Source organism: Pinus tabuliformis, chromosome 7 (genome assembly GCF_031772625.1).
Source record: "Pinus tabuliformis cultivar Carrire ecotype Pingquan chromosome 7, CPIR1, whole genome shotgun sequence".
Classification (NCBI taxonomy): Eukaryota; Viridiplantae; Streptophyta; class Pinopsida; order Pinales; family Pinaceae; genus Pinus; species Pinus tabuliformis.
In genome coordinates this window covers 767087146-767109896 of record NC_142293.1, presented here as the reverse complement: position 1 = coordinate 767109896, position 22751 = coordinate 767087146, and the positions used below count along the sequence as shown (strand labels likewise).

Below are 22751 nucleotides of genomic sequence, written 5' to 3'. Positions count from 1 at the left end.
TCAAAAAACCCCATTGGCGAATATACTCAGAACGCTCGATATATTGATTTGAGTACTCAAGAGGGGCAAGGAGACCCTCTGTGGTGGTGAAGGAAAATTTGGAAATTCAAGTGTGCATACAAACCTCGTATTTTTATGTGGCTGGTCTTAAACAATAAAGCCTTGATCTGGAATAACCTTCAAAAGAGAAATTTGTGACGTGGAGATACTGTGGAAGAGGATTTGAAAGGTTGGTGTGGTAATTCAAATTTGAAAAAATATAAAGTACTAGCAGTGATTTTACCTGGCCATTTCGCTGGCTAGGAACGTCAGCCTTTTTGAGGATAAGGATATCCCTCCAATTCAGTGTGCTTCTCAGGGTCTTGGCATGTTAAAGAGTTAGCCTTGGATGACAAGAGAATCCCTCCTTGCAAATTGTGGTGGAGGTGGTGGATAAATCAGGTACATGGACCTATTTTCATATGTTTGGTTTCCTATTTTCATAAGTACCTTACTCCTTGTCTTATTTTTTATGTTTGGTTTCCCTCTCATATCAAGATTTGTTTATATTATATGCTAATAACCTTTTATTTTATATTTTCCTTGGTTAGGAAAGCTTACTAAATGCTCAAGATTATTGAGGAGACTTCCAAGGATAGACTTGAAGCATGGAAAAAGTTCTATTGAAGCCCGTCAAGATTTGATGTCCTAGAAGGTTTGTTAAAGAAATTCAAGGTATGTCTTAGACTACAAACTTTGTTATAAAGTTAACTTCATGTAAAAGGTACAATCATTCTTCTTTTATTTGCTTTACATTACTCACATCATTATGTCTAGGGTTTTGAATCTTAAAGATTCTTGTTTGGGTAATTAATCATTAGATTGAATCTATTCCTCGTGATATTATTTGATCATTCTTGTGTAACCCTAACCTTTAGGGTTAACTATAAAAGCCTAGCCTCTTGATGCTAAGGGTATGTCTATAATGTTGAAACCCTAGTCCTCTTAGGGTTGTTGATAAAGTCTAGAAATCCTATTCTTTTGATGTTTAGGGTTTTGGTATTGTTATAGTAGAAAACCTAGTTCTTTAGGGTTTGACATTAATGTCTAAATTATATATTAAAACTCTAGTTCTTTAGGGTTTACTGAATTAAGGTTTATGAACAAATCCTTTATAATAGTTATAGTAAGATCCTAGAAATATAGCCCTAGGTGTATATTCGTCTGTCTAATCGAAACACTAGTCCAATCATAATTGTTATATATCTAACTTTGATATATTAATGTTTGTGTCTTGAGTTTACCTAGTAGATATTGTTGTAAGATGCTAGTTCACAGTGATGAAATCCTAGATATATGTCAGTATGCTAACTTAATTATTGATGCTCATGTTTTATTTTGTAAAATCTTTGGTTTATAGCAAAACCCTAGTAGAGATTGATGTTCTAGGATATGATGATATTGTTTTCGATTGTTTAGCTTTTGATATAAATCAGGTGTTTGCAATAAATCCTAATAGAGTATGCCATATAACTCTGAAAGTAATATTGAAGCCCTGGATTTATAAGTGTTATAACAAGATTGATATCTTGATTGAGTTACTTTAAGTCTTGATGATGACGTCTAAGGTTTTCTGTTAGTTTTTGTAGCATCAAATGTGTTCTAGCTTTGAAATTTTGTGGAGAGGCTAGAATACACGGGATCTCCAAAATCTAGAAATCGTTTCTGTAAATTCCGCCTAGAAATGACTTAATTAGATTATTAATCAGTTTTTAAATATTTCCTAAGTCTAAACTTAGGAAATATCACTAAGTAATCAGAATTAATTAAGTCAAGGTGTGAATGTTCTAGAAACTCACACGGATCGACTTCAAGTTAATCCTAGCCATCGATTAAGATCTAATCTTGGTCATTGAAGTCACAACAAAATATTATAAGAAGAAGCGATGGGGCTTTGAGAAATCACTTGGGAAGATCGATTTTCATGAGAAAATCGATTTCCTGAGTAGCAGCAATTAGTTGCCGGAGAGACAGCTAGTGAGATCGAAGCAGTGAGAGAGCGGCAGGGACAGTGAAGCCAAAGGAAGGATTTCAATGCCAGTGAGTGCATTTGCAGGGAGGCAAGTGAGCCACAATGAGGCTGACGCAAAGCAGCGCAATAGCCTCTAGAGGCAATTTCGAATCTGCTACGAAAAGCCAAGTTTCAGTGCCAGAAGCTGGACAGAGGTTCCAGACGCCAAGAGAGACATTTTCCCAAACAGCAGCAGACCAGACGGCTTAAGGAGAAGTTGGTTTGAGCTGTGTGTTGAAGTGACTGCGCTAGGGTAACACAGTAGCTGCGCAGCGCCAGATTGGACGGCTCAATTTAAGCTGAGCTCAGAGCCCGAATTTGCCTGCAGAGTGAGGAAATTCCTCACTAGATTTTTCTTGCCAGTTTTTCTCTGTAGGATTGCCAGTTTCGGCATCCAATTGTACTCAGATTATTTCACTGCTGCATAGTAATCAAAACCCTCACTGTTGCACTGGTTTTCCCAAGTTGGGTTTTTCTGGGGACATTGGTCCAAAAATAACTATGTAACTTTATGTGTGTATGCTAGCATTTCTTCTAACGTTTATTTCTTCTGCAGTTTTATTTGGGTATGTTGTGTTACCCACCATTTTGTGGGTGATATCCCTAGGAGAAATTTTCCTCCAAGATGGTCCTCAGACGACATCCATGCAGTCCCTCACCCATCTATCATGATTGTATGTTTGAACTTTGAAGGTGGGCATCTCGAACCTAAAGGTATGCCGTGTCATTTGGTAATTGAGTATTGTAGTTTGCTTATCATGGACACTTCTGGGCATGGATTAATGGGGGGATTAGGCGAAAAGAATGGGTTAGGTTTGTGCTCTTGTCCCCTAGCCCCCTTTTGGATATTAACCTTGGATTCTAGTCCCATGGGATCTCTTTTACCAACCATTTGGCTTTAGGAATGGTATTTCACGGGAAACCTTGATTTTGATTGCATGGTCCCGCTCCCTCATCCACATATATTGCCCCTTTTCCACTCATTATAACCCCATTCATCATTTCTCCCACCTGGGTCCACATTCCTCCACTAGGTCCACATAGGGCTAACTCTCCCCTTCCCCTTGCCCACACCTTGGGTCGAGCCTGGAATGATACCCTGAAGGTTGATGCAACTAAAAAGAAAAGTAAAAGCATAATTGGCCACATTCAACGGGAAAATGTACCACAAAATGCAAAAGATGCATGGGACAAACACATTTAGCATGTAGGAAAAAGCCAATACATGAGCTCTACCCCATCATCATGACCATCCCCCTAGTTCCTACAAGCTCTATGAGCCCCCTTCATCAAATAGTAACCCATGATTGTCCCAACCCCTAGTGAGCAATGAACCGCCCTACTTTAAAAGAGGGTGTCCACTGCTATATCTCACACATCATGCTCTTACACCTTGAACCCCAAGCAGTTAATTGAATAAAAATTATAAAAATGCAAAAGGCATATAAAGAAGGGTGGAAAAATCAAGTTTGTGGCACCTCATGTACCACGGTTGCTCCCTCCTATACATTATATACCAAAATGTGGGCTTCCCTTTTACTAGCTACCCTTGTACCCCAGCGTGTGGCCCAGGGCTGCCCCTTCTCATCCTCTACTCCATTCACCTCTTTATCACATACCACCACCTTTTAAAGGATATACATTGGACATATTATTCCCTTTAGAAGCAGAAACCACCTAATGGGATATTTGGTTAACCCCATTTGGAGTTTGGAGACATTAGCATATGCCAAAGCCCATTATGGAAGGGCAGGCCATTATGAAGTCCTCACTTGTGGTCCATAGTTTGTAAGCTCTTTTACTCAATTTCCTTGATGACTTCTTGTACTGGAAGGCTATGGGACGCATTGTATCTTATGCAGGATTACAAATGGTCTCCATCTTGGGTTTGGTCTCCTTATACGGGGTCCTAACCCTCCAGAGGGCTACATTGACACATGTAGGGTGTGTGTTGAGAGACATGGGCCTCCACAGCGTTAGACAACACTCCATGGATCCCCAGAGATGTTCAGAGATTGCTCGAGATTCACTTATTAGACGAGGAAGATGCACCTGATTCACCTTTGCCCAACGAGCCCCACAGATGTACCATGCACTTGGCAACTGACCTAGGACTTGTAGGATGATGTGGTATCACCTACACCATCATCTGAGACCTTACAAATGGTCTACAAGGATCTTTGACTTACTTGGAGACCCATGAGGTCACTTGTGTGCCCTCACAGCCATTGGGAGCACCAAAAGTTTATTGTTTGGAGAACAAGGGGCCACCCCCTTGTCCATCACTTTTGAGGGTCCTATTCTTCATTACGGCACCTATGGACCTCATCAGGCCTCTTGGAGGGCCCTATGACATGTATTTTTTATCATTCGACCTCTTGGGAGGCTTATTATTTTATTTGTGAGCTAGTTTGGTGGGTTTGTCACCAATAGATAGTTATTTGCACATTATTTAAGTTGATGGGCTAATGTAGGCCCAAATTAGGTAATTCAAACTTCGAATGACTGTATAAATAGGAGAGACATGAATTCATTTGTATCATCGCTTGGATTGGATCATATCTTTTTGTAAAATTTTCGCTATCTTTTGAGGATGAGACTTTTTGGATGAATGGATGAATTTCGATGTTTGGTTATTCTTCTTTTTCTTGGAGCTTCTATGATTGGCATATCTTGATGATTGGATATATTCTTCTTACATGTAAGTACTATTCATGATATTGGGATTTTCGCTATTCTAGGGTTAATTTGTTGCTTTTCTTATAACGAAATTGTGGCATTTAAATCTCTAAATAGTGTTGTATCATGATTGGGCCATGTTTGAATGAAAGAATGTTCCTAGAGACATCCTTGTCTTGACAAGTCACCAAATATTGTTGACCGAAGTATAAATGACCTTGAAGCTACTTCCATTAAGCCCCAATGCCCAACGAAGTTGTCTTTTAGGCCTCCTTGACAAGTGGAAACCAATCCAAACTTTAAATCTTTAATGACTCCATCTCTCCCAAAGGACAAAGCACTAGTCCTCCTCTCGTGATCACTTTAAAGCTTATTTCTTTCACCTTCCCCTCTTTTGCTAGGCCTAGCCTACATAGGCCACCTAGGGCATCAATTATCTCACAATCTAGCCATCCAAATACTTCAATTTTTGGTCTGTGTCCTCCAAAAGCCCTCCAAATTTCATGAGATTCTGACGGCGGGATCTTGAGATATCGCAAGCCCCAGCGCGAAGACCAATTCTTACGCTTGGTTTCCCTTAGGCTAGAAACCTCATTGGGATCCTTGCATTGCCTTTCATTGAAAATTCATTCCTTGATCCCTTTCTCCTCCCTACTTAGGTCAAGCATATCATTGGTTGCTAAACCCTATCCTCTTGACCTAACCTCATGTCCACTTGGTCCCATGTGGTCCCATGCACTATCAAGGTTAATACTTCAAAGATCACCTAGAACCCAAGTTTCCACAAGAATTCAAGGGCTTAGGGATCCCCTTTACAAGACATGTACTCAAAACCTAACCCTTGAATTCTCACCAAGCCCTTCCTGGAGAGCCTTCCATCTTGTCTTCCAAGACAAGCAAGCCACAATCTTGAGCCTCTCTTGTGAATAGGCTTCTAGTATCACCCTTCATCCTATCTTTGATCTATTCATCTTTGTGATCCTTATCATATCAGGTCTCCTCCTATCGGTGAAAGTCTGTAAAGAGTAAGGAGCTTTAGCTGAGGTGATAATGGGTTATTTATCCATTGTTTCCCTTGACCTAGCAATTGTTCCTTTAGGATTCCCTCCTAGTAAACCCGCTAATTTGCACGGTAACAAGTTGCATTGTAATTGATTCAGTATTTGTTGCAGCAAACAGTAAATAAATTGTTAAAAAATTGTTTAACAATTAGGAGAATTATTTCCAGTTGTTGCAATAAGATTCGGGTTTCCAAATTTTCAGATGGTATCAGAGCGCAAATGATCAGCCGGAGAGCTCAATAGCGAAGGAAGAGGGAATTTCGTTGTTCAGTAAAGGCAACAGATCGAAACCTCAGAGGCAGCGCACTCACCTTAGCCAAGGGGTCGAATTTCTTGAGGAGAATTGACTTTTCTGAGAGAGTGATAGAAAATTCAATCTCTCTAGATCGAGGGGTTCCAGTGGCAGAGGGACTAGCCAGTATTTTTCGCAGAGCAGATCTCTAGTTGGACGCAGTAGTTTTACAGCAGTTTGCAAGAGCAGTACTCGCGTCAAGTGGAAGAAGAGCACACACTGAGGGAAATTTTTCCTCAGGGAACTTCTAGTCTCAAGAAGTTTGATTTCCCTTGCAGATCAGCAATCGTTGTATTCGGAGTTTCTCACTCCAGAAGGGAGTGCGAATAGCTGAGCAACAGTTGAGCAAAACGAAAGAGGAGATTTTTGATATTGTTTGAGATGGCCACTGCTGGACTTCGAGATCAGGAGAGGTTGGATGGTGCTTCCAACTATGGCATCTGGAAGGCAAGGATGTCCTTCCTTATGGATGAATATGGATTGAAGCCATTTACAGATGCAATGGTAGCTATCCCCACGAATGCAGATCAGCTGAAGGAGTATAGAATGGAGATGGTGCAGGCAAAGAGGTTGATCCTTGATGGTGTTCATGATCACGTTGTTTCACACATAGTTGGCAAAGGGACTGCCATAGAACTATGGGAAGCTCTCACCACGTTGTACCTAGGCACTTCCGAGCAAAGAAAGATGTACTTAGAGGAGAAGTTGAGGCTCATCAAGACGCAGAAGGGGGAAGGCATAGACCCCTTCCTCACCAGGATTCAGGAGATCCAAAATCATCTTGCAGTTGTTGGCGCAGCGCCTCAACCCACAAAGCTAGTGTGATTGACACTCAACAGTGTCTCAGAGGAGTGGCAGGTGTTTGTCCAAAGTATCTTGGGCAGAGACACCTTGCCAAGGTGGGACAGGATGTGGGCCGATTTGCAGCAAGAGGAGTTGAGACGAGCTCTAGTAAAGAGCTCCATCAGTGGCAGCAGTAGTGGATCGAAGCAGGTGAAGGAGGAGCAGAAGGTGGCCCTTGCATTGAAGGGTCCCAGTCAGGGACAAGGGGCGTAGCGAAAGAAGAAGGACCAGTCAACGGTCAAGTGCTCCAAATCTGGTGAGCTTGATCACTACAGTACCCAGTGTCCTCTCAGAAAGAAGAACAAGGAGGAGAAGCAGGACCCGCAGGAAGCATCAGCAGAGATCGATAAGTTGTCCTCAAGGTTGGAGGAAGACTTCGCCATGTTTGCTGGCATACCCCCAAGAGTGAAGTGGGGTGACTTGGTGTTGTAGCCCCAGAGTGATACAGATGGGCAAGATCCTGAGGAGGTCCACCTCTTCGATTAGTACATTGTTGTGGGAGCTCGCAATATGCAGTAGCAGGATGGATCAGTGGCAATAGACGCAATCAGATGCCAGAGTGACAGAAGTAGAGTCTAGTTGCAGTCAGATGTTGGGGAGCACAGTGCAAAATTGGCAGTAATGCAGTTGGCACAGTGAGTAGCAGTGTATATGCCTCAGTGACAATGCAGATACTAGCAGCAGTCAGAGACTCGAGTGATAGATGCATCATATTGATCACAATTGATTCAATATTTAGGGTGTTTTTCAGTTGCAACAGCAACAGATGGAGAGGGAGTTGCAGTGCAGATGCAGTGTTGGCGCCAATTCAACAGGGTTAGCAGCAGCACAAATGCAACATACATCCAAGTTGCACAGTGGTTGGTGGGCAGTAGCAGCTAGACATCAGCATCATGAGAGAAGATGGTGCAGAGACAGAGTGTTGTCACATCATGTGCAATACAGCACTAGAACACATTCCTCACTAAGAGGGAGTGTTAGTTTTTGTAGCATCGAATGTGTTGTAGCCTTGAAATTTGTGGAGATGCTAGAATACATGGGATCTCCAAAACCCAGAAATCATTTCTGGAAATTCCACCTAGAAATGATTTAATTAGATTATTAGTTAGTTTTTAAATATTTCCTAAGTCTAAACTTAGAAAATATGACTAATTAATCATAATTAATTAAGTCAAGGTGTGAATCTTCTAGAAACTCGCACAGATCGACTTCAAATTAATCCTAGCCATCGATTAAGATCTAATCTTGGTCGTTGAAGTCTCAATAGAGCATTATAAGAATAAGTTGACGGAGCTTGCAAAAATCACTTGAGAAGCTCGATTTTCATGAGCAGATTGATTTCCTGAGTAGCAGCAACGAATTTCCAGAGAGAGAGCCAGTGAGATCAAAGTAGTGAGAGAGGGGCAAGGACAAAGAAGCCAGAGGAAGGATTCCAGTTCCGATGAGTGCATTTGCATAGAGGCAAGTGAGCCACAGTGAGGCTAACACAGAGCAACACAGTAGCCTCTAGAGGCAATTTCAAATTTGTTGGGGAAAGTTGAGTTTCAGTGCCAAAAGTTGGGCAGAGGTTCCGAAGGCCAGGAGAGACATTTTCCCAGACAGCAACAAACCAGACGGCTTGAGGAGAAGTTGGTTCGAGCTGAGTATTGAAGTGACTGTGCTAGGGTGACCCAATAGCTGCGCAGAGCCAGTTTGGACAGATTCCAGTTCCGATGAGTGCATTTGCATAAAGGCAAGTGAGCCACAGTGAGGCTAACACAGAGCAACACAGTAGCCTCTAGAGGCAATTTCAAATTTGTTGGGGAAAGTTGAGTTTCAGTGCCAAAAGTTGGGCAGAGGTTCCGGAGGCCAGGAGAGACATTTTCCCAGACAGCAACAGACCAGATGTCTTGAGGAGAAGTTGGTTCGAGCTGAGTATTGAAGTGACTGCGCTAGGGTGACCCAGTAGCTGCGCAGAGCCAGTTTGGACAACTCAATTTGAGTTGAGGTCGGATCTTGAATTTGCTTGTGGAGTGAGGAAATTCCTCACAAGATTTTTCTTGCTAGTTTTTCTCTGTAGAATTTGCATAATAATAAAAACCCTCACTGCTACACTGATTTTCCCAAGTTGGGTTTTTCCAAGGACATTGGTCCAAAAATAACTATGTAAATTTATGTGTGTGCGCTAACATTTCTTCCAACGTTTATTTCTTCCGTAGTTTTATTTGTGTAGGTTGCAGTGTGATTGATTCAATATTTGCTGCAGCAAACAGTAAATAAATTGTTAAAATTTAATTTAACAATTAGGAGAATTATTTCCGGTTGCTGCAATAGGATTCAGGATTTCGAATTTTCAAATTTGTAACACCCTAGCAAAAAAAAGTTGAAGTCTAGTATGTAAAGATATAACACTTTTGTTGATTATGAACCTAACTAGGTTTAGGTGTTTAATGTCTAAAGTCAAAATGCCTCCATATGATTCTGATATAGTTAACTTCACGTTTTTGTATATTTGTATTTGGTTGTACTTGCAATTAAAGTTTTGCAGGTACCTCATCTTCAAGATGTTGAAGATGTTCGAGATTGAAGAAGTTCATAATAATGAGCATGATGAAAGGAATCTATAAGCATAATGATCAAGATGACCTTGATGCCATAAGAAAGATAAAGCCTTGAAAGAATGAAGTGTCTCTGACGTTATGAAGTTGTCGATCTCCCCAAGTTGAGAGGGAGCCAAAATAAAAGAAAGAATACATCTCCCCAGTTAAGAGGGAGAGCATGTTATAATAAATACCTTGAAGAAAAGAATGAAACTAGTGAATGAAAGCACTACAAATAGATTTCCAATATACTGAGGATGTCTTGTTGTTGTTGAAGAAATGAAAGACGAAAAGCTTCCAATATGAATAACTTGATATAAGTGGCATCAGGATGATTAAGGATGTCGAAGGTTTGTGTTTACTTGTATGTATAATTGAAAGTTTATTTTTGATTGTGTTTATTTGGAGTCTGGACAAACAGATATATCTAGTTTATTAGGGAGTGATGAAGCATCTAATGGTGGATGCTCGAGAGGACATTTGGTCGGCCTATATGTTGACGTCTAGATCCCGAAGAGGGAGGGTGGCGTTGGTCATGGAGCTCTAATCTTGGATATGCACCTAGATCCGTGGGTTGATGCTTAGCAAATAATCCTGGTGGTACCTAGACTGGCTGAAAGCTTGAGTCCACCTTAGTCCCGCCCAGATAGATTATCTTGGTCAGGAATCTAGTCCACGGCACTGAGAGCGCTAGAACTCTTCGTAGTTCATTTTGGAGATCTTCCATGTACCTCTATATATTTGTAATTATGAATACCTCCCTAGTTAAGAGGGAGTTTAGAAGAATGTAACTAGTGTCGGTCTTCATAACTATATTTGAGTCATGATGTAATGTATTTATCAAAAGAAAGAAAAAAGAAATTTTTATTATTAAAGAAATTGACTTATTAAAACATGGGTTTCATGCTTGGGCCAATTGTTTATAGGTCAAAGCCTCCATTGCAGGCTTCTAGGGTTTATGTCAAGTGTCCTTGTCCATATCATAATGTAAAGAACCCTTATTGGGATTTATTTGTCAAGAAAGAAATTTATTTTAATGTAAAATAAGTCAATTAGGCCTCCTCCACCAAGTCGGTCTCAAACTGGACAAGTCAGCCTAAACTGAGGGGTAGAAATACTATATAAAGGCAGCGACTCGACCTCATATGTCCCTCACACTCACAAGTTCGATCTGCCACTTCTGGGGCTAGAAAAAGTGTGAATTTCTAAGGAAAGAAGAGGAAATCGCTAGTGAAGAAGGAGGAGGTCTCTCTCAAGCATAAGAAGCTAAAACTCTCTCTCTCTCTCTCATGTGTGAAGCTGTTAAGCTGCTGGAGGGGTCGAAAACTGCAGAGCTGAAGCTAGGCTGAAATTTTGTAGCTAGAGGTCAAAATTCTGTAGCTGGGAAGTCAAAGTTCTGGATTGTTGCTAGGCTGAAGCTGCCGGATAGGAAGAGACTACTAAATTATCTTGGAAGGCTGACGTGGTGGAGGAGGAAGGTTTGTTGGTCTAGGGTCTTGGTCTATCTCATTTTGAATTACTAAAGGGAGAGTTCTTGCTTGGGTTTTCCCCTCTATAGGGATTTTAGCCCTGGCTGAGTGCCTACATCTGGTGTCCTTGATCTTCGTGTTTTGGTTTTGGTAATTGTTTGATGAACTACAATAATAATATAACATAAGAAAGATAATAGGAACTCAAAGATATCACAAGTAATTAGCAGCTAGAGAAAAAAATTCTGCCTTTCTGATTTTCTAACAAAAATAGCATGAATTTGAAAATAGAAAACTTCATATTTGCCCATTTGCTATTGCTGAAGATGCCATTGTCAATTTTGAAGAATGTGGAGAAATCTGCAAATATGATCTTGTAACTATATCAATGTGGAGAAAATGAAGCAGTTCAGAAGAAGGGTCAAAACCATATTTTCTAGGGACAATAACTATCAGCATCGTAGACATATTTCAGATTTAATACACAAATCAACATAACAAAGAAAGATCAATGGTATTTAGAGTATTGTTGCCAACAATAAGCATCATTGATATGGACTATATTGGTCCATTGAAAATAATTTTTGCCCGAGGAGGGGACAATGAACTCAACAACAGCTGTTACCTCAAAGTTCTTAAAAACATCATGTATTTCAGAATTTGTGTAAAACACTTGTCACTTTCTAAAAGACTAAAGCAGCCATTGTTAGTTACACAGATAGGCACTGAAGTGCTTTCATAAAAATATTAGTAACTCTCATATTATGTTTCTTATCACGTAAGCTAAGATGAACTAACAAAGTAATTATAAGTCATCTACTCGAGTCAATAAGAATAGAAAGCACTTCTCTGTATCTCTATACCCCTCAGGGTGCCTCAAATGTTTTAGAAATAGTTTTTTAATGTTGTTAAGAAAATCTCATTAACTCACAGCATTTCACCAATCAAAACCTCTGAACTATGGCCAACACTTGCTAAACGTAGTAACATTAACCAAATGAATGTTTTATTGTATCATATCCTCCTCACTCACATAGAACACCAGTCTATATGAATGCCCTCAGAAATACCTAGAAATGGTTAAAAGTGCAATTTAGAAAGAAGCTATAAATGCATGATTCATTGCCAATCAAAAGCAATTTCCAAAAACCAACACAACACATTCAAAAGAAGAATTCAACTTTTAGAATAAGATTATTGAAAGGACTCAAAACCACTATTTTTGTTTTGTTTCAGTGAAGCAAAAAGGAGAAGAGCAGAAATTTACTCTGTAACTGAGCTAGAACCTTCAACAGATTTACAATTAGAGAGTAACTGCCACGATCATCATTCAGACAAGTCCCAGCCATAATGCCATCGGGGTGAGTTTTCCTCCGCCGCCTATTATGACCAGCTAAGCGTCTTCGGCAACTTCTTTTCCCCTCATCAAATTCTTGAAGAAGATGAAACCTGCTCCCAGGTCCATAAACAATGCATGTTCTCAAATGAGTGACCTTGATGCACAAATCATTTGGTCTTTACATAATGTCATTTACATTATAAAAGAGCTATTCCTTTCTATCTTATTTATGTAGATTGTCATGTTATATCTTCAAAACAAATAACATGTGGTAGTACTGGATAATATCTTCAGAAAGAGATCCAAAAGCTAAACCATTCACACTTCCACAGGGATGTTGGTTTGCAAGGATTGAGAATATCGTCAAACATAGCCCTCAGGGTCACTGACTGATGTCATCTTGAAACAGAAAGACATTTAAAAATGATAGAAGACAGAACAGAAATTTAGCATTTGCAAAGTCATTGCGGCAAAAAGGTGTAGGGAGCATTATAGCACCTCTCCAATATGAAGTAAAAAACAAAAAACACTTCTCCAGTTACAAGAGACATTCACTTCTCAGAATATGACTGGAATGTGGATCCAGAATTGTGCTGACACTACAGAACAGGCTTACTACCATAGCATCATCTAGTGTCTTTAAAAGAAAGGCCATGATCATCCAATTGAAACAACAATTTTTGCTTCTATTATAAGCATGAAAAGAAAATGCACCATAAAGCTTCAAAGCCTAAAACTCAAAAGCCTGTCCTAGAAATCATGCCAATTCTACTACACAGAAGGACTCAACATAAATTTCCATCCACCAAATTGCCTCTAAGGCTAGAGAGAGTGTGCCAGATGAAGGGCAGACTATAAAACTCCAAAAGATAAGAGGGTGCCACCCAAAGCAACCAATGCCAAGCTAGAAGAGGGGAGTGTAATAAGAGATCGCAGAGGAAATGTGATTCTGACTTTTAGCCATGGACTTGGACAGGCTTCCAATGATAAGGAAAAAAGCTTAGCTCTGATCACAAGGCTTAAGTTTGTTTAAAAATTCAAAAAAATAGAGGAGAGAGGCTTGAAAATTATATGAAATCATTTATTTTATAAAAAATGTCTGTGAGATCATCTCTCTATGGGACAAAAGGATTACAGAGTGAGACAGTTCTTTACTGTTCTAGATACAGAATTCTAAGAGGAAACATGAATCTAAAATCAAAGCTAAATAACAACTGGTATTACAGAGAGGGAGATCACCCTATTTGTTTAAGAATTCAAATAAAAAAATAGAGAGGTTTGAAAATGATATGAAATGATTGATTGCATAAAACTGTCCATGAGATCATCAATCTATGGGATGGGAAGATTACAGCATGAGACAGTTCATCTTTGAAATGTAGATGCAGAAATCTAATAGGAAACACGAATCTAAAATCAGAGGTAAATGACAACTGGCATTACAGATAGGGAGAACCCCACTACTCAGGGATCAGTTCAGTAATGTGTGCCTACCTACAAAAGTAAGCATCTGAGGTGCATCATTGACACAACTCTGCTTGCAACCTCCTCCAGATCACCGTCATGGAACAGGCTGAATCATCTTTCCTCTTCTCACATTGATCCCTTCCTAATTGTGCTATAAGTTGTGCAGTTAAGAACGAAATGTTCTTTGGTCTCTACCTCCTCGAAGTCAAAAACTTGTTAAGCTTTGTGATTCCAATCTCCCTTAGGCTCCTTCGATCTTCATAACCCACACTTTAGCCTATACAAATTTGCCCTCAGTTGAGACAAGAGGTGTTTTCCTCTCCAAGGCATGTTGAGTTTGAGGTATTCTTGCACTTTGATCTCTCATGTGTGTAGAAATGCTCAATGTAATGCCGTTCAAATTTTTTTGGTGCCTTCTTTTTCCACATTGCCCTCCAGTATCCATCATGTATGTGTCAAATCAAGGCTGTCCTATCTCGAGGACAATAATAATTTTCTTCATGGTTCTTCCCATTCTTCCAACCATCCTCTGCACTAAACCTCCCAAGCGTGGAAAAAAAAATAGTGTTGCTTATTTCAAATACTTCAGATGTGGAGGTGCTCTACTACGTTTTGGGGGTGGAAGTATTCCCACGCAGTCTTATCAAACTCTTACCACCTTTATCGTACCTCTGTGTCACATGATCTCACCTACCATACAATTAGTTAATTGGGAACATCATGGGCCTTTCCTGCCAAGGTGGGGGGCTCCTAATGGCCAACATTCCCACAGATGTACGTTCCATTACAATGACTAGGGAGAACAATGGCCCCCAAGAAGGTTGGCAAGTTTGTTCAGAGGTCTTCCACAAGGCAATACTCTCAATCGACATCTTAATTCCTTTGAAGCTCTTGTAAAGATTTCCAGTGTTGAATATGAAGATGCTTGTTGGGAATATAGTGTGCATGCTTTTGTGTATACTTTTTGGGCATATCCAATTACAGAACAGGATCCAAGCTTGAATCATGAGCCTTGAGAGCCATATGACTAGCATGTCACTAATATCAAAAGAGCCTGACTAAGAGTTTCTTTATGTTTCAATTTAGAGATCCCAATGGTTGTATTGCTATCATATAATGTGGTGGTCCCTGGCTCTCTAGTAACACCTTGGTGATCTCCCTTGTTGGAGACAAGACTTCTTCATAAAAGTCTTTCCTTAGCTTCCTTGTCCTATGTGGACTGAGTTTCTTGGCCTTCTTCCTCAGTTCTAGTGCTTTCTAAAGTGTCCGGCCCAACCCCTTGGCAAATGTGTTTACCACCAACGTAGATCCATCTTAAGCCCAAATCTATAAAGCACCAAGAGGGATCAAATTTCCTAAGCTGTAAACTGTTTTATCATTTAATTCCATGTCATGTGTTGGTTTGTTTCTTAGATGTTGGCATGAAAACATGAACATACATTTATTTATATATATATAGATATACAAGTATATTTTTTTATATAGAGAAATACATAAATATATATATACATATATATATATACTCCTAGTCCGAGCACGATTTTAGAAGGACTGGTTTTGCATGTTTAATTCAGGCTCTTCCACCATAGACCCACCATGCTCAGTGCCTCTGCTTTATCAGCTTGATGATGAATTTAAATGCTTTAGCCCAACCATGAAGGTTTTGGTGCCTTTACCAATGCTTACCTGCACCAGCTGCATATATGCATATTCTCGGTGTCTGCGGCACTAAAATGAAAGTAAGTCTTTTTGCATACGGGCTTTAGGGCAAATCCCAATCTCAGGACTCAATGACAGGATCTCATCCCTTCTTAATTTAACACTGTAATTCCTGCATTGTTTTACACATTCAGTGCCTACAGCACTGATATTGATACGTATATCTATATCCTATATAGATATTTCTTCCTACATTCAAGGCATTTAAAGCAAAATCACAGTCTTCAAAATTATTTTAACCGACACGTTCTTTTTAATTTACCCCTGTACACCACACATAGTTCAAGCAATTCGGTGCAGTATTTAATTTCAACAGCCAACATATACCAATGTCTTTAACCAGGGTTCTCTGTTCAAGACAGATTATAGTGAAATGTAAATAGAATAACACAACCATTCCTCAACTATTGATGCCATCATTCAACCAGAAAAGAGACATTCATTCATTAAAAAGGGAAACCACAGACAGTTGCAGCCACTCAGTGACCATATGCACACATACCTGTGCATAATGTTCCCTTACATCATGAGCAGAAACATAGTGACAGATATGGCTCTCAGCCCTGTGAGGTTCATAGCAAGGAATGCATAGCAAAGGTGAAATCTTGTGTGAAGTGCAGGAATATCAGTTCGGGTAGTTATAGCTAATGAGGCCACGCCTTACACGAGACAGAATATAGATCTGTGGGACTGACATGTAAATAAAACGAATGTGTTGACCCAACACCAGAGTCTACACTACTAAGACTTGGAGAAGACCCACACACAAGTCAATAAGAGTAGAAGAGGAAATCCTCCATATTACTCCATTATAACACAACAATGAAATACAAACATGTAACCCACATAGCCAGCATTCTTCAATAAGAAGGAAGTACTCATGCTAATAGATCGGTGTCTAACGATTATTCTCATGCACTACCTCAGCTCCTTCAAGCATTAACACAGCACGTTAATCACTCCTATATATAATAATAATGCAGACATGCCTTCTGCAGCAATAGCATCATTTAAGCCAGAAATGTGAACATGTTTTATTATGAATAACAAATATAAGAGCACTTATCTTAAACAGTGCAGAAATGTTCCAACTGAGAATAGGACTCTAACTCTCCACCCAACCATAGACAAGCTACAACTATTATTACTTGTAGTTGCCACCCCTGACCCAAATTCCAAAGCTTGAGGTGGAGTGTCGGGAGAAAACCTTCAATGAATACACAGTTGAACCAGAACATCACCAAGTCACCCTACCTTCGTCCTCAAGGCAAGCCACTGCTCTTTGTAATGCTCATGCCCAACAAGTTTCAATAGGGTCTTTAGTTCGTTTATTACTCTCCTCTGAGCTCAGTAACGTAGCTCCAAGTCCTGCTTTCTCTCCCGTTGCTCTCTTGCTAATTGTTGAATGTTGATCGAGTGTGTGAAGGCCTAAGTTAGTGAATGAGGTCGAACTCCCTTCTCTTTTCCTCTGCACTGCTCCCTTGCTCCATGAGAGTCGAATAAGAGGATCCCCTTTTCTTTCCTCCACCTTCTCTTTTGTCTCCTGCGCAGTGAATTCCTCCTACTGTCCTTGCTGCCAGCACAGTCAAATCTTCATAGCTTTTGTTCTCCTTGCCTTGTAATGTTATGCAAGGTAGCATAGGCCTGCCCACTTCTCTTGCAACCCAATTTAATTCTAAGAACCAGTCCATTAAAACACTCCAACCAGCCTTTAATCGCTGACATAACCAGTTCAAGTTTTCCTGCAGCAAGGAAACCTTGAACATCCCAAGGAAGCAACCTCCTCAGCCAGCCAAGCACTGATATTTAAATCAGCAATTCCCTCAAGCAATCTCCTACCTCAAGCAATGGAATTTTTGTCCCTCTCTCAGCCTTTTAATTTATGAAAGAATTACATTGCGTACATGAGGATAGGCAATTTGGGTTGTCGCAAACCCCTCCCTCTTGGGGGGACACCGTCCTCGATGTTCAATGACACATATATAATGAACATATTTGATAACATATAATGATAATGAGTTCAGGTTTTCCTGCAACAAGGAAGCCTTGAACATCCCAAGCAAGCAACCTCCTCAACAAACCAAGCACTAATATTTAAATCGGCAATTCCCTCAAGCAATCTCCTACCTCAAGCAACGGAATTTTTGTCCCTCTCTCAGCCTTTTAATTTATAAAAGTATTTACATTGCGCATATGAGGTTAGGCAATTTGGGTTGTTACAAACCCCTCCCTCTTGGGGGAACACCGTCCTCGATGTTCAATGACACATATATAATGAACATATTTGAAAAACAAACATGTTTCATGGAGCTTTATAGACTCAAGTCTTTACAGTATTCATGGTGCTTTATGCATTTGCTTCAACCAGCAAACAAGGTATGATTATCATCCAGTTAGAAAGTATGATAGACTTTAAGTCATAATTCAACCATTTTCCCAATGGTCCTTTGGAGTCTTTTGATGTCATTAGAGGTGTTCAATCCAACTTAGATTGTTCTCTTTGCTGTTATGTTGAGCCTTTCGCTCCCTCAATGAACAGTTTGCAGCGCATTGTTTCTGGGCACACCCCAATGTGTTCCTAACCCCAATCATCCATGCTCATGACCAAGAAACCCAAATTTTATATTTCGGCCTTCCCTTCCCGGCTTCTCAATCCCTCGAGAAATTTGGTTACTCACATTTTGTGCAGTCACTCACCTTCCAAGTTCAGGCACCCCCTTCTCTGCTTCTCGGTCCCTCGGGCGATCCATCCATTGGCAAGGCTTCCTCACATTGGAAGGAGTTCAAATCCAAGGCGCATCCTTGGCTTCAAAACTATCATATGGTCATAACATGCTTCATGGTCCCACAATGGCTTTGTTCTCAACATATTTCACCGGTGTACTACTGCATGCTTCAATTCTTTTTCTGTTGCTGCCATCAATCTTGCAGCCAACTCCAACCACCTAACTAGGGCTAATTCTATGCTTTCCTACATCATAACACATAAACTCCATCAGATTCATCATAATGGCTTGCAATAAATTTGAATCATACCTCAATAGCAGTCTACTGATGTGGTGATTCGGAATTCTCCTTCAATTCCTATCATAGCAAACCAAGTTAGCTCATAACCCAAACCATCATAAATCAGAATATTGTATTTAGATTTGTAATTTTCAGGTTTAAAAATCAATAAAAATAATTACTTATCTTAATTTGCTCCTTGTTGCTTCCTTTACATAGATTGGTAACCCGTCTATCAAGCACCCAGTGCCTTCTCTTCTCTTTAACCACGTACACACACAGAATTTGTTGCCAATCTCGCAAGCACCCAGTGCCTTCTCTTCTCTATGACCACATACACACACCGAATTGGTTGAAAGTCTGGTAAGCACCCAAAGCCTTCTCTTCTCGTCTCCTTGACTTCACTTCAGGGTGGATATTATATATATAAGCCCTTTCGCTACCTTGCAAATACAAGCACTACATCCAGGTAGTATCCTGTCGACAAGAGGTGTACTTGTTACCATTCATAGGTTCCTTTCCACCAAAACAGGGACAGACAATCCCATATCTGCCTTGCCCGAACACAGGCCTACACTGGCCCACACATAACACTTTACACATACACAACACACAAGCCCAGACAGTCTCATACCTGCTTCCCTGAACATTTTGCACATACACAACACACAGGTCCAGATAGTCCCATACCTGCCTGTCCTGAACACATTGCACAACACACACTTATACACATGGTACGACGCAACACATGTAATATAGATTTACCCTATTCTCAAGCACAAGACATGCACATATACAACAGAAACACATACACACATAACATATCACTTTACACAATATCACAATAACTCCAGAGACCACCTTGTCTCCATGCATGTGAATGAGGCCATACTGCCACATTTATTTTTCCCATGTTCTTAACCTTGACATAGGTACAATGTAAGAGTCATGTTCACATAATTATAAATCAGCAAAAATTTCCTTCCTGCCCAATAAACTTCTCGTCACATTAGGAATCTTTTCGTGCCATCCATATCATCAATTTTTTTTTTGAGCAATCATCTTTTCATTTGAATGACCTTTGACAACCCTGTCAAACACAATGGCCTTTTCATATATATATATATATATATATATATATATATATATATATATATCAACATGATCATGTATGCAATATACAAATATCCATTAGCATAATCATGTATGCAATATATAAGTACATGTGCAAATATAGTCAAGGGTTAAGAGAACTCCCTTCTTGCCATTTTCCTGGCTACACATATCTTTGTCCATTATTCTCATGGACTCAACCAGCCCATTAGGCTTTTTCATTACTTAATCATGGCCACAACAGCCATTAGCTTGTGCCAAATAAATCTAGGGTTTAGATGACTCCTTGATTGTGGTCAAGCATGCATTATATAACCTTTTCACATTGTTATTGCTTTCATTTTTACTTGTTATTCTATTCATGTCCATTGCCTAATAGCATTCCATTTTACCTAGAACTTTACTTGGCATGTTTTCCTTCATGTCTATCAAGCACTGCCCTTTTTTCAAGATTTTGTGGCCTTCCTGCCACTCCAACCTCCTTATTCCAAGATCCCTAAGCATGCAATTCGAAATTTGAAAATCAAAGGCCAATGCAAGAGGAAGAACAAAGGAAATTATTAAGAAAGGACATGAAATTCACAACAATAGTCATACACAAAACCACAAGCAAAACAGCATGATAACCAAGACCAAAAACCAACATGGCCATGCACAAGTCTAAAATCAAAATGATATCAATCCACAAAGTCAAGAAATTAAAGCCACAACACATAAGCATTAAATAAAGCAGTACCCAAAAATCAACTCAATCTCCATGAGTCTAGCATTCATGGCACTTTCAGCCATCATACAAGCGTGCATATGCATACATATACACGTATATTCATACACCACATTAGTTCAAGACTTCTTTACAAGGCTAGCAACAACCTTAAAGTCTTATATTCCCCAAAGTTCACAGGGAATCTTTCCAACACATATGTGTGTGTCAAGGAGCTTGCGGGAGTACCCCCTCCTCCTCCTCAATGTCCTGCATTGTTGACTCGTGTCCCCGTGGCTCATAGAGGCTATTGTCTTCCTTTTTCTTCTTCTTGTGGGGACAATCCCTTTTATGATGTTCTTCTCCACAGTTCCAATAGGAGAACATCTTCTTCTCCCTTTCAGCCTCACGAGGCCTCTTCCTACTATTACCATTCTTCCTTTTTGAGGATTCAGCTTGGTATGTCATCTCTCGCAACTACTTTTGTAGCACAACCTCCCACTCAGCCAGTTCTTGTTGTTTCCTAGTGAGTTTTCTAAGTTCTGCCCTGTAGATCTTCAGCTCATCTTCCAAGTCTTTGAGCTCAACCTCCAGATTCCTGAAGGTTCTTTTCCTTTGGAGGGATGTCCCTCTTCCTCGTTCTTGATGGACTTGGTCCATATCCTGTTGCACCATGCCACGATACATGTTTCCTTTCACTACCACCAAGTCTTGCTATGTGTTGCCACATACACTTAGCTATTAGTTCATAAAATAAATTAACAACACATATGCTAGTTGTCATCTTTACCATGTTAGGCCAAGTATGTAATCCTACAGCTATCACACATCCTTAAGATCATCATCAACCACGTATCATAAACCAGGGCACCAATTATCACATACATAAGCTTGTTTTCAAAATTTAGCAATGCATGTGTATTAATATTATTCATAATCATCATCATGCCAAAGCAAAAATTAGAGTTCAATCTTTGACCCATACTAACAACACTATTTAATATCATCCTCTCTTCTGAGGCCACACTATTGTTTTAATCAACTTTTGAACACAAGAAGAATTTGGCCCTCTTATCAAGGTCAACAGCAGCCATGGCATCTGCAACTTCAAAGGTTCAATTAGAAAAATCCCATGTTATATTAACATTTATCATACTTATAATTGTCATATTCACACAAATGCATTATAGGGCCTGCATACAACTCAAGTTAGCACATTTCATAACACTGTCCCAGTCAGCATGCACTCTACTCATGCAACTAGTCAATAACTAACCATGATCTTTGTTGCTATAACAAATACCTGCAACCAAGTATTTATCAATCACTTGGCTCCCTAAAAGTTGTGCAACATCATACCTCTAATCTCTTGAGGCACTATATCATATACGGGCCATTGGATGTTCCCATCCAATTAGTGTATATGTATATAAAGTCAATAGTAACAAGCATGTTATGCAACACAAGCATTCACATGCACACATATCTCAATTTAAACGTTAGTCACACGTCTCATTCATATATATATATATATATATATATATATAGAGAGAGAGAGAGAGGGAGAGGGAGATCGGCTTGTTTACAATCATGTCTTTACAAGTACGAAGGAATCAATCTTTTACCCAAACTTATTAGCATTAATTAAAGTTAGTCACCATTACCCAACCATATTCTGCATGAACACCTGCCATCTTATAATCAACAATTATCATATTTACAAATGCATCTTGGGTATCCGTGCAATCTTCAATCATCACATAATCCATCCATCATAATGCTACACCTAGCATTCACTTGCACAAGTAAGCAACCAACATAAGCAAACAATCATCAAGCACATCACTCTCTAGCAAGCTACAGATCATGCATCTATAAGGTCCACAAGACCTCTACCTTTGAGTTCATCCAGTTCCAGTATGACAAGAAAGGCATTAACCCCTGATGACCAAACACCCCTAATAAACATAATAACCATTTCATCATATAGAAATAGTCAACCTCCATCGGGGTCCTTGCCATATGCCAACTAGGCCATGGAACTCTCACATCCCAATTAGCTAGCATACACATAAATACAAAATTTCATAAATATACATAATGCAAGCAACACAGGGAGTTTTCCTAAGGTTCCTTGCATCATATTAATAGTCACATACATATTCTCCCTGTTGAAGAATCTAGGGAAAATTAAGTTAACAAAATTCTTCTTTCCATGATAATTATTTGTGAGGTATTTTTAACTTTTCCTTAACAACACAATCTTCTCTTGATATTATTAGAGTATGTCTTCTTAGTTCATCAAATAGTTACCAAACCAAAAGAGACAAGAACACAAAAGTTAGCTTTCTGCCAGGGCCAAAACCTCTCACTCTTTGAGAGGAAAACCTGCACAAAATTCTTCTTATAGAGATTCCAATTAACGAATACC

The 22751-nt window shown here is 39.6% G+C and overlaps 1 protein-coding gene across 1 annotated transcript in view; it reads right to left on the bottom strand.

The window, feature by feature from the left end:
- The window catches only part of SPL1 (squamosa promoter binding protein-like 1), a 146170-nt gene that overhangs the window by 78614 nt on the left and 44805 nt on the right, over nt 1–22751 (bottom strand). Inside the window, exon 2 of the mRNA XM_089458799.1 lies at nt 12241–12422. Coding sequence (XP_089314925.1) covers nt 12241–12422 — 182 coding nt within the window. The remainder of the gene's footprint in view (nt 1–12240; nt 12423–22751) is intronic.